Source organism: Cherax quadricarinatus, chromosome 26 (genome assembly GCF_038502225.1).
Source record: "Cherax quadricarinatus isolate ZL_2023a chromosome 26, ASM3850222v1, whole genome shotgun sequence".
NCBI classification, from domain to species: domain Eukaryota; kingdom Metazoa; phylum Arthropoda; class Malacostraca; order Decapoda; family Parastacidae; genus Cherax; species Cherax quadricarinatus.
This window is the reverse complement of record NC_091317.1, coordinates 3,510,975-3,525,927: the sequence shown is the minus strand read 5'-3', so window position 1 is coordinate 3,525,927 and position 14,953 is coordinate 3,510,975. Positions and strand designations below refer to the sequence as shown.

The 14,953-nt window shown below is 46.5% G+C and overlaps 1 protein-coding gene across 1 annotated transcript in view; it reads left to right on the top strand.

Annotated features, from left to right (window-relative positions):
* Positions 1-14,953, top strand: part of LOC128691638 (dipeptidase 1) — a 36,186-nt gene that overhangs the window by 13,747 nt on the left and 7,486 nt on the right. Inside the window, exons 3-7 of the mRNA XM_053780476.2 lie at positions 1,472-1,622; positions 6,190-6,265; positions 6,538-6,714; positions 7,046-7,130; positions 13,323-13,398. Coding sequence (XP_053636451.1) covers positions 1,472-1,622; positions 6,190-6,265; positions 6,538-6,714; positions 7,046-7,130; positions 13,323-13,398 — 565 coding nt within the window. The remainder of the gene's footprint in view (positions 1-1,471; positions 1,623-6,189; positions 6,266-6,537; positions 6,715-7,045; positions 7,131-13,322; positions 13,399-14,953) is intronic.

Below are 14,953 nucleotides of genomic sequence, written 5' to 3'. Positions count from 1 at the left end.
ACCATCACTCCCCACCATCACTCCCCACCATCACTCCCTTACCATCACTCCCTTACCATCACACCCATACCCTCACTCCCCTACCATTACTCCCCATCACTCCCATACCATCACACCCCAACCATCACTCCCCCCACCATCACACTCCTACCACCACTCCCCTACCATCCCTCCCCTACCATCCCTCCCCCACCATCACTCCCCTGCCATCACTCCCCACCATCACACCCCTTCCATCACATCCCTGCCATCACTCCCCTACCGTCACTTCCCTACCACCACTCCCCCACCATCACACCCCTGCCATCACTCCCCCACCATCACACCCCTACCATCACTCCCCTACCATCACTCCCCGACCATCACTCCCCGACCATCTCCCCCCGACCATCACTCCCCGACCATCACTCCCCTACCACCACTTCCCTACCAGCACTCCCCTACCACCACTCCCCTACCATCACTCCCCTACCACCACTCCCCTACCACCACTCCCCTACCACCTCTCCCCTACCATCACCCCCTACCATCACTCCCCGACCATCACTCCCCTACCATCACTCCCCTACCACCTCTCCCCTACCATCACTCCCCTACCATCACTCCCCTAGCACCTCTCCCCTACCATCACTCCCCTACCATCACTCCCCTTCCATCACTCCCCTACTACCTCTCCCCTACCGTCACTCCCCTACCATCACTCCCCTACCATCACTCCCCTACCATCACTCCCCTACCATCACTCCCCTTCCATCACTCCCCTTCCATCACTCCCCTACTACCTCTCCCCTACCGTCACTCCCCTACCATCACTCCCCTACCATCACTCCCCTACCATCACTCCCCTTCCATCACTCCCCTACTACCTCTCCCCTACCATCACTCCCCTACCATCACTCCCCTACCTCCTGTGAGCTCCGCCAGTTTACCGAACAATCCCAGGCGACAAAATGCCTCTTATGAAGCCAGAATTAACTCTCCCCATTTCTCCAAGCCTTTACATCTTTATACCCTCATGGACAACTAACTGCTTACAACAAAGCACAAAATTTCACACTACACTGGTGAGCGGCACACACAAACCCACATGGACTCGATGCAACAGAAGCTGATAACTGTGTCTTTCACCCTCACGACGAGGTGTTAAGTGCCTGTTGAAGACGGTCTTTATTTGAGACGAGAAAATATATGCAATACTCGTGTATATATCTTCTGTGTATATCTTCATCATATATGTTTGATGTGTGTTTATTTATGTTTCTTTGTTTCTTGTTTGTGTGCGTGTTTGCCTGTGTGTACATTTACATTGTCAGGGGGTAGACTAAGAGATTTTGTCCGACTCTGCTGAGGAAAGTTTTGTATACCGAGTTAGTATGTGAGACAGTAACGTAGGCAGGTGTTGAGAATAACTAAGACAAGTGTTAAGAGTAACTTAAGAGAAGTACAACTAAGAGAGATGTTATGTTTACAGAGGTGGAAGCTGCCTTCAAGGAAGGTCGCATCGCCAGCTTGATCGGTGTTGAGGGAGGTCACGCTATACAGAACTCTCTAGGTGTGTTGAGAGCCCTGAGGGACCTTGGTGTACGATACTTGACACTCACCCACACCTGCAGCACCCCCTGGTGAGTCTCCACACCTGCATCACCACCCCCTGGTCAGTCCCCACACCTGTAGCAACACCCCTTGGTGAGTCCCCACACCTGCAGTAACACCACCTGGTGAGTCCCCACACCTGCAGTAGCACCACCTGGCGAGTCCTCACACCTGCAGTAGCACCCCCTGGTGAGTCCCCACACCTGCAGTAGCACCACCTGGTGAATCCCCATACCTGCAGTAGCACCCCCTGGTGAGTCCCCACACCTGCAGTAGCACCACCTGGTGAATCCCCATACCTGCAGTAGCACCCCCTGGTGAGTCCCCACACCTGCAGTAGCACCACCTGGTGAATCCCCATACCTGCAGCAGCACCCCCTGGTGAGTCCCCACACCTGCAGTAGCACCACCTGGCGAGTCCTCACACCTGCAGTAGCACCACCTGGTGAATCCCCATACCTGCAGCAGCACCCCCTGGCGAGTCCCCACACCTGCAGTAGCACCACCTGGTGAGTCCCCACACCTGCAGTAGCACCACCTGGTGAGTACCCACACCTGCAGTAGCACCACCTGGTGAGTTCCCACACCTGCAGTAGCACCACCTGGTGAGTCCCCACACCTGCAGTAGCACCACCTGGTGAGTCCCCACACCTGCAGTAACACCACCTGGCGAGTCCTCACACCTGCAGTAGCACCACCTGGTGAGTCCTCACACCTGCAGTAGCACCACCTGGCGAGTCCCCACACCTGCAGTAGCACCACCTGGCGAGTCCTCACACCTGCAGTAGCACCACCTGGTGAGTCCCCACACCTGCAGTAGCACCACCTGGTGAGTCCCCACACCTGCAGTAGCACCACCTGGTGAGTCCCCACACCTGCAGTAGCATCACCTGGTGTGTCCATGCACATCTCATCATTGCTTCACAGTGCCTTTGTATACATGTATAGCTCTCTAGAATATTTTTGCACTCCGTCATGAGAAACTCATGAGATTCATGAATCTCTGATTCAGGAACCCAGCGAATCTTTGTCAACAAGTCTGCCACTTTGACACAGAGTGTCTGACCCATCACAACAACAACTTCTGCAAGTTACAGTGTCTCCTTAATGAGTTCTAACTGCCTGAGAACCTCTGATATAACTGACGTGTATATAGCTGGTGCTTTGATCGTTGAGAAGGTACCCAGTGGTGTCATGAACCAAGGAAACGTTTCGTAAGCCAGTGAATTCTTCAGTCCTGTACAGAGAAGAACGGCGGGAGTTAAGGAGGAGTTTGAGGAAATCAATTCCTCAGTCTGGAGTCGATGTGTTCAGTCCATCAGTCTTGATAAAAGATCGATAGACTGACCACATCGACTCCAGGCTGATGGATTGATTACTTCAAACTCCTACTTTAATTCCCACCGTTCTGAAAACCATTCCCAAGCAGCTCGTCACTAGTAAAACTTTCTTTAAATCATTTTCAAATGCAATTTCTTAAGATGAAATTTCTCGCTTAACTGTTAACACTAACACACCATAAATTAAGCACAATGATGGAGCTAAGTAGGTGTCTACTGGCAATGCAACTTCTGCTTTTGAGAGTAAGACACAAGTGCAACATCTTGGTATCTTTATTGTAGACGTTTCGCCATCCAGTGGCTTTATCAATACAAATTCTAGGACATAACTTGAAGACAGTAGAACTATGTACAGTGAATTTGCCCTCGTCTGCTTCACCTGACGTTGCTATATAAGCGCCAGGATTCTTTCTTCTGCTTCAGAATCTCCACGACTATGGTGCTGTTCGCACCTACTCCTAGGTTGAGGGACTGATTACCTCATCTTCTGTACATAGTTCTACTGTCTTCAAGTTATGTCCTAGAATTTGTATTGATAAAGCCACTGGATGGCGAAACGTCTACAATAAAGATACCCAGATGTTGCACTTGTGTCTTACTCTCATCTTGTCGGTATTATATACCATTCGTACACAACTTCTGCTTTTGTTGACACCTCCCTAGATAGAAACTGTAGTAACCATGTCGAGTTTGGCCGAAGAATCAACTGGGCGTCTACACTGCAAACTGAATTGTTTACCATCCTAATAGCATCGAGCTTGACTCTTCGACAATTACTGATTCTGTCATCACTGAAGGATCTTACATGATAACTAACAACATACCATTGGAGAAGTCAGATATAGATACTCAAGAATCAGAGTAAAATTAATTAATGTAATGTACCACTTTTATGGATTCAGTCACTCCATGATATTGTTAAGCAAAAATGTACTCAAAAGGAAGATGTAGAATACAACTTTGATATATCTGTGTTTAGCATTAGGAATAATATTAGGAGAGAAGTAAATAATGAAAGTGAATGTCATAGGAATGCAGTTAGAAGCCTGAGTAAATCTATCACTCACTATGATAACATGAACGTTGATAAGTATGTTTACGAACCAACTTGCAATGTTAATACTGGTGTTGTAGTAGCCAGGCTTAGGCTTGGTTATAAGTATTTTTGGCAGTTTGGCAGACACATACATGTTGATTAAACTAAATACACAGTATGTGGTCAGCCTTGTAGTTACTGTCTTGAAAACCATGTGTTTAATTGTCCGGTTATTGAAGAATATAGAAATAGAAAGTATAAAATCCTAAATGAAATGTCAAGGTATCTTATTAATGAAAAGAAGATGCAACATATGTTTAACAAATATCCTCAATTTGCCTTCAACAGTTAGCCAATTATCAATATAAATCCAGTTAACCCTTTTGGGAACTAGTTCATAGGCCTGTTGTATATCCATACACTCTGGCGCTACCGTCCGCGGGATGGATGTGTGTGTTGCACAGTACACTAGTCACTCCTGCGACAAAATCTAATCTCTGTTTCAGACCTTCTCCAATAATGTTTGTGACGATAATATCGAGTTGTGTGAATTAACCATTTTATAAGCGCTTCTAGCTTGCGGGTTAATCGTGACAACAATGCATTTGTTTGGAATGATAGATTTTCAAATATATTTAGAGAATTATTGTAAGTTTCTACTTTAGCAGTTGTGTAAGGATCAGTCTCGTCTTGTGAGTCCTCAACATGACGTTCATTCGTTGTTACAGAGTTAGTTTACAGCTTGTAGCAAGAGGCATGACAGCATGTACTGATTCTCTCTCTCTCTATCTCTCTATCCTGGTAACTGGTAAGAATTGCGAAGTGCTCAGCCTTGGAGGGAGTGCCTCGTCAACTAATAACTGTGTTGCTTGAATTAGTTGTGTTGATGTTCTTTTGTACCATGTGATACACTCACAAAAAGTTGCTTATTTTATGATGTACTGTTGAATCTGTTAGGTAAGACACATATGCAACAGTTAGACAACTATATTCCGAAACGTTTCGCCTACACAGTAGGCTTCTTCAGTCGAATACAGAAAGTAGGCAGGAACAGTAGAGATGTGAAGACGATGTAATCAGTCCATCACCCTTGTAGTCGTAGAATTTGAGGTTGTCAGTCCCTCGGCCTGGAGAAGTTCAGTTCCATAGTCAGGAACTATCTGAAGATCAAGCGACAGTGCGGAGACTTAAATACTGTCGGAAGGAGAGGTACGACAGTATTTAAGTCTCCGCACTGTCGCTTGATCTTCAGATAGATCCTGACTAAGGAACTGAACTTCTCCAGGCCGAGGGACTGACAACCTCAAATTCTACGACTACAAGGGTAATGGACTGATTACATCGTCTTCACATCTCTACTGTTCCTGCCTACTTTCTGTATTCGACTGAAGAAGCCTACTGTGTAGGCGAAACGTTTCGGAATATAGTTGTCTAACTGTTGCATATGTGTCTTACCTAACAACCTGTCGGTATTGTATACCATTTTGATGTTCACTGTTGAATCTGATGACTTTTCTGCTGACTCCCTTGCTGATACTGTTATCTCTTGTTTGAGATTTGTTTGAGATTTTTTTTTCTTTTCACTCAAGTTTCTAAGCCTCTCTTCTACAGTACAAAATATCTGGAACATGATTTTCCCATAAAATTCCTCCAATATCCCACCTGGGTTTGTGTTGCTGTGTTGTTGGTGCGTCCAACAGAGATCCATGTCTGTCGTGTCTTGGGAAATATCCTAGAAATACGAAGCTGAAAGACAATACCGGTGCGTGGAAACACAGGCGAGGCGAAGAGCTATACAATACCATACATTTTTATGAAAGAACAGAACAGTTATAAAAGAAAATCACGATGGATGTTCACCATAGATGGCAGCAACCAACCTATCTGGCACATGACTAACATTCACTTATGGAATCATGTCAAATAAAAACAGCCTAGATTATAATACAGAGTAATTATTATTATTATTATTATTATTATTATTATTATTATCATCATCATTAAAAGAAGGGCTAGGGAACGGGAAATGATCAGGCTTGATCCAAGATAGTGGAGGGCATCCAGAATACCTTGAATCATGACTCCAGCTTCGAGGCCTTGAATGGAGTGTATGTATAGTAGAAAAAATTGGTCATTTCATGATGAAATCATTAAATAACTTAGCCTAAAGTATCATCTACGCCATTAATATATGCTGTCAGGAGTGTATCTTCCCCACAGGGCTGAGTGTGCCAGGGCCAGCGAGACGGACCTGGAGGACCCCGACTCCCCCAGGGGTCTAACACACTTCGGCAGGGTAAGAGCCACTCTTGTTGTCATGTGTTGTACTTTGTTAGAGTTATATGGCATATCTTGTCTGTGTGGCACTATATATTGTCAGTGTGGTACTATATGTTGTCTGTGTGGCACTATGCGTTGTGTCTGGCACTATATGTTATCTGTGGGGTATAATATTTTGTCTGTGTGGCACTGTACATTGTGTTCCGCTGTTTCATTCTTCTCCAGATGAGAGAGATGACGCGTCTCGGGATGTTTGTGAATCTCTCATCTCTCGCCTCTCTCCTACAGACGGTAGTGAGAGAGATGAACCGTCTTGGGATGCTGGTGGATCTCTCCCACGTGTCTCAAGCCACCATGAAGGAGGCGCTGGAGGTGTCGCGAGCTCCCGTCATCTTCAGTCACTCCTCCGTCTACGCTATCTGCAAGAATCCCAGGAACGTCCCCGACGATATTCTCAGGAAGGTGGTGAGTAATGCTAGTGTGTGTGTGTGTGTGTGTTTGAGAGAGAGACTGTCTCTAACAAAGAGATGATGCCAAAAGAAAAAATCTTTTACCGAGAGCCCATGTCTAGCGTAGGAGAAAATATAACTTCAGTATACCATCCTCCAGGTATACTAGACGGCAGACAGAGCAGCATACGCATGATGGATAAAATATATACCCCAGGACAGGTGCAGGTGCGGAGTGAGCTGAACTGTACCGTAGGGAGACGGGTTTAATTTTTATACTTTGTTCTCTTAAGTTGTTATGAACTTGTGTCTTGACGTATTTCGTTGCCTGTCTTCTCCTCCCCCAGGCTGTTAACGGAGGTGTGGTGATGGTCAGTTTCTACACTCACTTTCTCACCTGTAGTGAACACGCCTCCGTCAGAGACGTCGTGGGTGAGTCTTCGTTCTCTCTCTCTCTCTCCTCAGTAGACCTAGCATTTGTCCTCTCAGTGGATTTCCTTCTCTCTTCTATCTTCTCCCTCACCCTCTCTCTCCCTCTCTCTCTCTCTCTCTCTCTCTCTCTCTCTCTCTCTCTCTCTCTCTCTCTCTCACACACACTACACCCCTCCCCCCATTGCTCTTCCCCCTGTCCCCCTTAGTCTTCCCCCATCTCTCTTCCCTCTGCGGCTGTCCCCCCTCCAGCTCACTATCCTTTTCCCCTCCCTGCCTCCTTCCCCATTCTTCCCACAACAAACACTCCCCTCCCCACAACAAACACCCCCCTACACACAGCACTCTTGGCATACGCTGAAAATTTCTAGCCAAGACAGGACTCACAATGGTTTCAAGTTGGAAAAATTCAGATTCAGGAAGGATATAGGAAAGCACTGGTTTGGTAATAGAGTTGTGGATGGGTGGAACAAACTCCCGAGTACAGTTATTCAGGCTAAAACGTTGTGTAGTTTTAAAAATAGGTTAGATAAATACATGAGTGGGTGTGGGTGGGTGTGAGTTGGACCTGACTAGCTTGTGCTGCTGGGTCTGGCGTCGTGCTCCTTCCTTGAGTGGAGGTGACCAGACTGGGTGGGTCATTGGGCTAATCCGGGGAGGGGGTCATTGGGTTAATCCGGGGGGACGACATGGACCTGCTCTGCATGGGTCAGTAGGCCTGTTGCAGTGTTCCTTCTTTCTTATGTTCTGTGGAAAAGAAACATGGGGCACCAAAAACCCGGACGGAGAACCAAAGGAACGGTGGATGAAGTGAGAGGTGGACCTGGAGAGAAGACTGGGAGGCAGAGCTCACGAGAAGAGAGGAGTGGGAGAGGAGGCTGAGAGAGCTCGGCAAGAAAATGGAAGAGAAAATAGCTGAGGAGGGCAGGAAATGGGAATTACAAATCACAGCCTACAGAACCAAAGGACAGTACAGCCATGACACCAAGAACTACTACATCAGTCACCGATGAGGGAACAGTAAGGAACAAAGGAGATATACTGTATGAAATGACTATCGGACCCAAGGGAGGCCCAGGAAAAGGCAGGGAGAACAGCAGGAACTAATGAGGGGACTAAAGACAATGAATGAGCTAGGCTATACACAGAGGCTCTAACAGACAACTGCCATGTCCAGGAAGAGATAAGCAGAGGGACACCGGATAGGGAAGAGACAGTAGGAAGCAACGCGTCAGTGGTAGAAACTAATTCATATCAGAGGATGCTCAGGGAAGTACAGTGGGAAGACGAAAGGGAGAGGGCCATTTTTGTCTATGGGCTCCAAGAAGTAGATGGGGAAACTTACGAGGCAAGGAAACAGGAGAAAAAAACGATTGAAAGCATCATGAAAGCAATAGGAGAAGACGACATGATCCAGCTGCCAATTTTTCTGAGAATTGGGTGGTTTGCGAGAGGAAAAAAAGTGTCCAAAGTGATTTTCAAGGCAGAGTCAGCTCGAAACCGGATCCTGCAGGAGAAGCGCGCCTACGGGGCAATCAGAAGTTCCGGAGTGTGTACCTGGACTGAGACAGAACACAAGAAGAAAGGATGACACTGAAAGAGAGGGTGCAAGGAGGAAAGGAAGGTGGAGAGCAGGAGAAATCAGACCCAGGTGGAAGAATAAGCACAACCTCCTCCAGTACCACCCACAGAAGGAACACATCCATGGCAATCCCAAAGCAATCAAACAACCTAACCCAAAACCCACTCACTGTACCCTCTCCCCCAATCCCCCTCAGCACAAACCCCACCCCCACAGAAACCCACAGTAACCCACACATCCCCCTCTGCACAAACCCCACTGCCACAGTAACCCACACATCCCCCTCAGCTCAAACCCCACCCCCACAGAAACCCACAATAACCCACACAATGTACCCACTCCCCTCATCATAAACCCCACCCCCACAGCAACCCACACACTGTACCCTCTATCCCCATCCCCCTCACCACAACCCCTACCCCCACTATAACCCCCCATAGGCCCTCTCCCCCATCCCCCCTCACCACAACCCTAACCCCACTGAAACCCTCCATAGGCTCTCTGCCCCCACCCCCACAGCAACCCTCTATAGACCACTGCCAGGGCACCTGCTCTTCCTAACCCACTTTTCTTCTCAGACCACAGTTATAGAAAAGAAGTTCAAGGTTTGGTACACAAATGCTGATGGAATAGCGAATAAATGTGAGGAGTGGCATGAAAGAATCAAGATGTCCCCAGACATCGTAGCGGTTACAGAAACAAAATTCACAAGGATAATAACAGATGCAATCTTCCCACCCGGATATCAGATCGTGAGGAAGGATAGAAGGAGCAGAGGGGGAGGAAGGGTTGCACTGCTAATTAAAAACCGGTGGGGTTATCAAGAAATGGAAGGAATGGACGAGACTGGAGAAAGGGATTACATAGTAGATACAGTTCAGTCAGGGGAACACAGGGTAGTCATTGCAGTGATGTATAACCAACCACAGAACTGCAGGAGGCCAAGAGAGGAATATGAGTGCAACAGAGCAATTGTGGACACACTAGCTGAGATAGCAAGAAGGGCTCACTCGAGTAGAGCGAAGTTACTGGTCATGGGCGACTTCAGTCACAGGGAGATTGATTGGGAAAATCTGGAGCCACATGGGGGTCCCGAAACATGGAGAACCAAGATGATGGATGTGGTGCTGGCAAGCCTCATACACCAACATGTTAGGGACACTAACAGAGAGGGGAGGATGAACCAGCAAGACTGGACCTTGTGTTCACCATGAGTAACTCAGACATTGAGCACATCACATATGAAAGGCCCCTTGGAGCTAGTGACCACGTGGTTATGAGCTTTGAATACATTGTGGAGCTAAAAGTGGAGAGGGTAACAGGAGTAGAAAGGGAAAAGCCAAACTCTAAAAGGGGGGACTACACAGGAATGAGGACCTTCCTGCAGGAGGTTCAGTGGGAACAGGAGTTGGTAGGAAAATCAGTAAACGAAATGACGGACTTCGTAACAACAAAATGCAAGAAGGCAGAGGAAAGGTTTGTTCCCAAGGGTAAGAGAAATAATGGGAAAGACAGAACGAGCCCTTGGTTTACCCGAAGGTGTAGGGAGGCTCTAGAGAATGGAAAGTACAGAAGGCAAAGGACTCAGGAAAATAGAGAGATTAGTCGACGAGCCAGAAACGAGTATGCACAGATAAGGAGAGAGGCACAGCGGCAGTATGAAAACGACATAGCATCTAAAGTCAAGTCTGATCCAAAACTGCTTTACAGCCACATCAGGAGGAAGACAACAGTCAAGGACCAGGTAATCAGGCTGAGGAAAGGAGGTGGGGAGCTCACAAGAAACGACCAAGAAGTATGTGAGGAGCTCAACATGAGATTTCAGGAAGTATTTACAGTGGAGGCTGAAGGGACACTGGGAAGACAAAACAGTGGGAAACATCAACAAGGGATATACCAACAAGTGTTGGATGAATTACACACAACTGAGGAGGAGGTGGAGAAGCTCCTAAGTGACCTTGATACCTCAAAGGCGGTCGGACCGGACATCTCTCCGTGGGTCCTTAGAAAGGGAGCAGAGACACTACGTGTGCCACTAACCAAAATCTTCAACACTTCCCTTGCAACTGGGCAAGTACCTGAAGTATGGAAGAAAGCAAATGTAGTTCCCATCTTTAAGAAAGGAGACAGAAATGAAGGACTGAATTATAGACCAGTGTCACTGACGTGTACAGTATGCAAAGTCATGGAGAAGATTATCAGGAGGAGAGTGGTGGAGAACCTGGACCGGAACAAGATTATAAACGACAGCCAGCACGGATTCGTGGAAGGCAAATCCTTTGTCACAAACCTACTAGAGTTTTATGACACTGTAACTGAGGCAAGAAATGAGAGGGAGGGGTGGGTTGATTGCATTTTCTTGGACTGCAAGAAGGCCTTCGACACAGTTCCTCACAAGAGATTAGTACAGAAGCTAGAGGAACAGGTACATGTAACAGGAAGGGCACTGCAATGGATCAGAGAATACCTAACAGGGAGACAACAACGAGTCATGATCCATGATGAGATATCACAGTGGGCGCCGGTGACGAGCGGGGTCCCACAGGGGTCAGTCCTGGGACCAGTGCTGTTCTTGGTGTATGTGAACGACATGACGGAAGTGATAGACTCAGAAGTGTCCCTGTTTGCAGATGATGTGAAGTTAATGAGGAGAATTAAATCAGATGCAGACCAGACAGGTCTACAAAGAGACCTGGACAGGCTGGATGCGTGGTCCAGCAACGGGCTCCTAGAATTCAACCCCGCCAAATGCAAAGTCATGAAGACCGGAGAAGGGCAAAGAAGACAGCAGACAGAGTATAGGCTAGGAGGCCAAAGACTGCAAACCTTACTCAAGGAGAAAGATCTAGGAGTAAGTATAATACCGAGTACATCGCCAGAAGCACACATTAATCAGATAACTGTTGCGGCATATGGGCGCCTGGCAAACCTGAGAATAGCGTCCGGTACCTCAGTAAGGAATCGTTCAAGACTCTGTACACCATATACGTCAGGCCCATACTGGAGTATGCAGCACCAGTTTGAAACCCACACCTGGTCAAACACGTCAAAAAATTAGAGAAAGTGCAAAGGTTTGCAACAAGGCTGGTTCCAGATCTCAGGTTAAGGGAAATCGGTCTTACGACACTGGAGGACAGGAGGGTCAGGGGAGACATGATAACGACATACAAAATACTGCGTGGAATAAACAAGGTGGACAGAGACAGGATGTTCCAGAGATGGGACACAGATACAAGGGGTCACAATTGGAAGCTGAAGACTCGGATGAGTCAAAGGGATGTTAGGAAGTATTTCTACAGCCACAGAGTTGTTAGGAAGTGGAATAGTCTGGCAAGCGATGTAGTGGAGGCAGAAGCTATACATAGTTTTAAGACGAGGTATGATAAAGCTCATGGAGTAGGGAGAGGGAGGACCCAGTACGGTCAGTGAAGAGGTGGGGCCAGGAGCCGAGTCTCGACCCCTGCGACCACAAATAGGTGAGTACAATTAGACAGGTACACACACACGGGTACACAGACACACACGAACACAAAAACTGTCAAAGTCCTACAGTACCTTGCTGTGTAAGACATCAGTTTAAAGCACAATCAAAGCAACAATCAAAGATGATAAATATACACCAGAAAACAGCCTATGGTTTGCAATATATTCTTACTAACAGAACTTACATTGCATAAAATTACTTACACGGTACAGTGGGTATGAGCCAATAATGCACAATGTAAGTAGAGTTTGGAGTGTCATTATGAGAACTCTCACTGATACAGCCCTGAACAAGCATACAGAGGACAGACTCTGGTGTGGTGTTAACCACCTCGAGGCTCGTGAGGGGTCTGAAAGCAAAGGCTGCTTCTACATGTGAGGTAGCATACCCTGGGGCCTCCATCCCTCATCCTGAACAAGCAGAACCTCCAGCACAGCTGGCGATTATTTGAACTTGGCACAGGCTTCTCTCTCTCTCTCTCTCTCTCTCTCTCTCATATATATATATATATATATATTATATATATATATATATTATATATATATATTTTAGGGAAGTACCACCTCTATAGCTGGAATGGGGACCCTCATCCTCAGAGAAGACAATAAACGTACCTCAGGGAAAACTCAAGGTTCTCCCCGGAGCTGTTTGAATATTTTCTATATATATATATATATATATATATATATATATATATATATATATATATATATATATATATATATATATATAGCAGCTATAGAAAAACCAATGCTATAAGCCTTCAAAACTATTTTGATCCAATTTTATCAAGGCATTGTCAGAGAAAACATATAAATTGCCATTTATTCGCACCAGTGATGTATTTGTGTGACAGAGAGAGAGAGAGAGAGAGAGAGAGAGAGAGAGAGAGAGAGAGAGAGATAGCTCAATACTTATGTGGTACATGAGGAAAGCAGAAACGAAAGCAGTAACAGTAAAAATTAAAGGAGAAGAAAACAGAAATGACAGAATAATATGAAGTGTGCAAAACTAAAATAGAGTGCGAGTAGAGTGAGGAAATAAATTACGTGATTAATAGTCAAGTACTGTAGTTAACTCATTCGTCTCTCTCTCTCTCTCTCTCTCTCTCTCTCTCTCTCTCCCACAGCTCACATCAACCACGTGAGGAAGGTGGCTGGCGTGGATCATGTGGGTATCGGCGCTGACTTCGACGGTGTTAACAAGTGAGTATACACAAGCAGGGGCTGCTGTTTCACCAGCAGGGGCTGCTGCAACACCAGCAGGGGCTGCTGTGATACCAGCAGGGGTGCTGCAACACCAGCAGGGGCTGCTGTGATACCAGCAGGGGCTGCTGTAACACCAGCATGGGCTGCTGTGACACCAGCAGGGGCTGCTGCAACACCAGCAGGGGGTGCTGCAACACCAGCAGGGGGTGCTGCAACACCAGCAGGGGGTGCTGCAACACCAGCAGGGGGTGCTGCAACACCAGCAGGGGGTGCTGCAACACCAGCAGGTGCTGACAAAATTTATGCAAACTGAATTATTGTAGAATGGACTAAACTTGGCACTATGGTTGTTAGGGCGTGGTCAACACATTCAACAACTAGCTTGACAAACAATTTGCAAGGAGAGTATTCAACTTGATGCTGCTACGCTGGAACACTCTGACGTCAACACATTCCTGATGTTAGTTTAGCAACTGCATCAAGACGATCAGGTGATAATGAGGAAAGCCAGTTTATGATTGTAAATGTAGATGGGGTGTGATAGGCATAATAAAACCGGTGGCAACCATAAGTAGAACACAGTTCTACGAGTGACAGTGGAGTAACAAGAATAATTTAGTAGAGGTAGTTGTAGATCACGTCTCTCATCCAGTTCCATCTTTCCTTTCAATTCCAAGTCATGTTTCCTAAATGGTATGGCACATTTCCCAACCTGTCTTCATGTCAGCAGTGGGTGGGCGGAGAGAGCGAAGGGTTGGGGAGAGAGCCTTCCGCTTGTCTATCCTAAAATCATAAACCTAGTTCACGATAGTCCTTCATCTAGACAGAACCAAAGTTCTTTTCAGGTGATAACCTCGGTGAAGACTCCCAAGTCCTCTGCAGCCTTACACACACATGTCAGCATAGTTGCTGATCCCTGTATTCCCAGTATTATATAGCATAGCATATTAGTATCATCCCTGTGCTTTAGACACGAGATCCCTCGGGAGTCATCCACTCCACCGAGTTTGTTCTTTCCTCCAGTAAGGAAGAACTGTTACCTTTATTCCAGAACAAACAGCCTACTGGAAGGTTAGCCAGATGGACCTTGACTATCCAAGAGTTCAATCCCACTTTTGAAAATTTACCTGGCAAGTCGAATGTAGTCGCAGATGCTTTATCGCGACACGTTAGTGTAGTTACTGCAGATCCTCCATTTACTGTCGAGGATGTCAAAAATGCCCAAAGAACCGATCCCTTGTGTTCTGGTGTGATTCGATTCCTGCTCCAGGAAGAGCTTATTCTTACTGTGAAGCCACCAGTACTCATTAGTGACTTATGAGCCAAGAATTACTGTATCGAATAGTCGAGTTGAGTACTCCTAGCAGACGAATTAGTAATTCCACAGTCACTAGTGATTGTACCTGTATCTTGTAGATACTCCTTCAGATCTCTCTCAGTCAAGGCATGTGTTAGCCATTGCAGAGGAATTCGACCCTCCCAGAGATGATAACCATTCTGCATATGTAAACCTAGCCCTTGCAGAATTGGGTTTAAATGTACATAGTCTGTA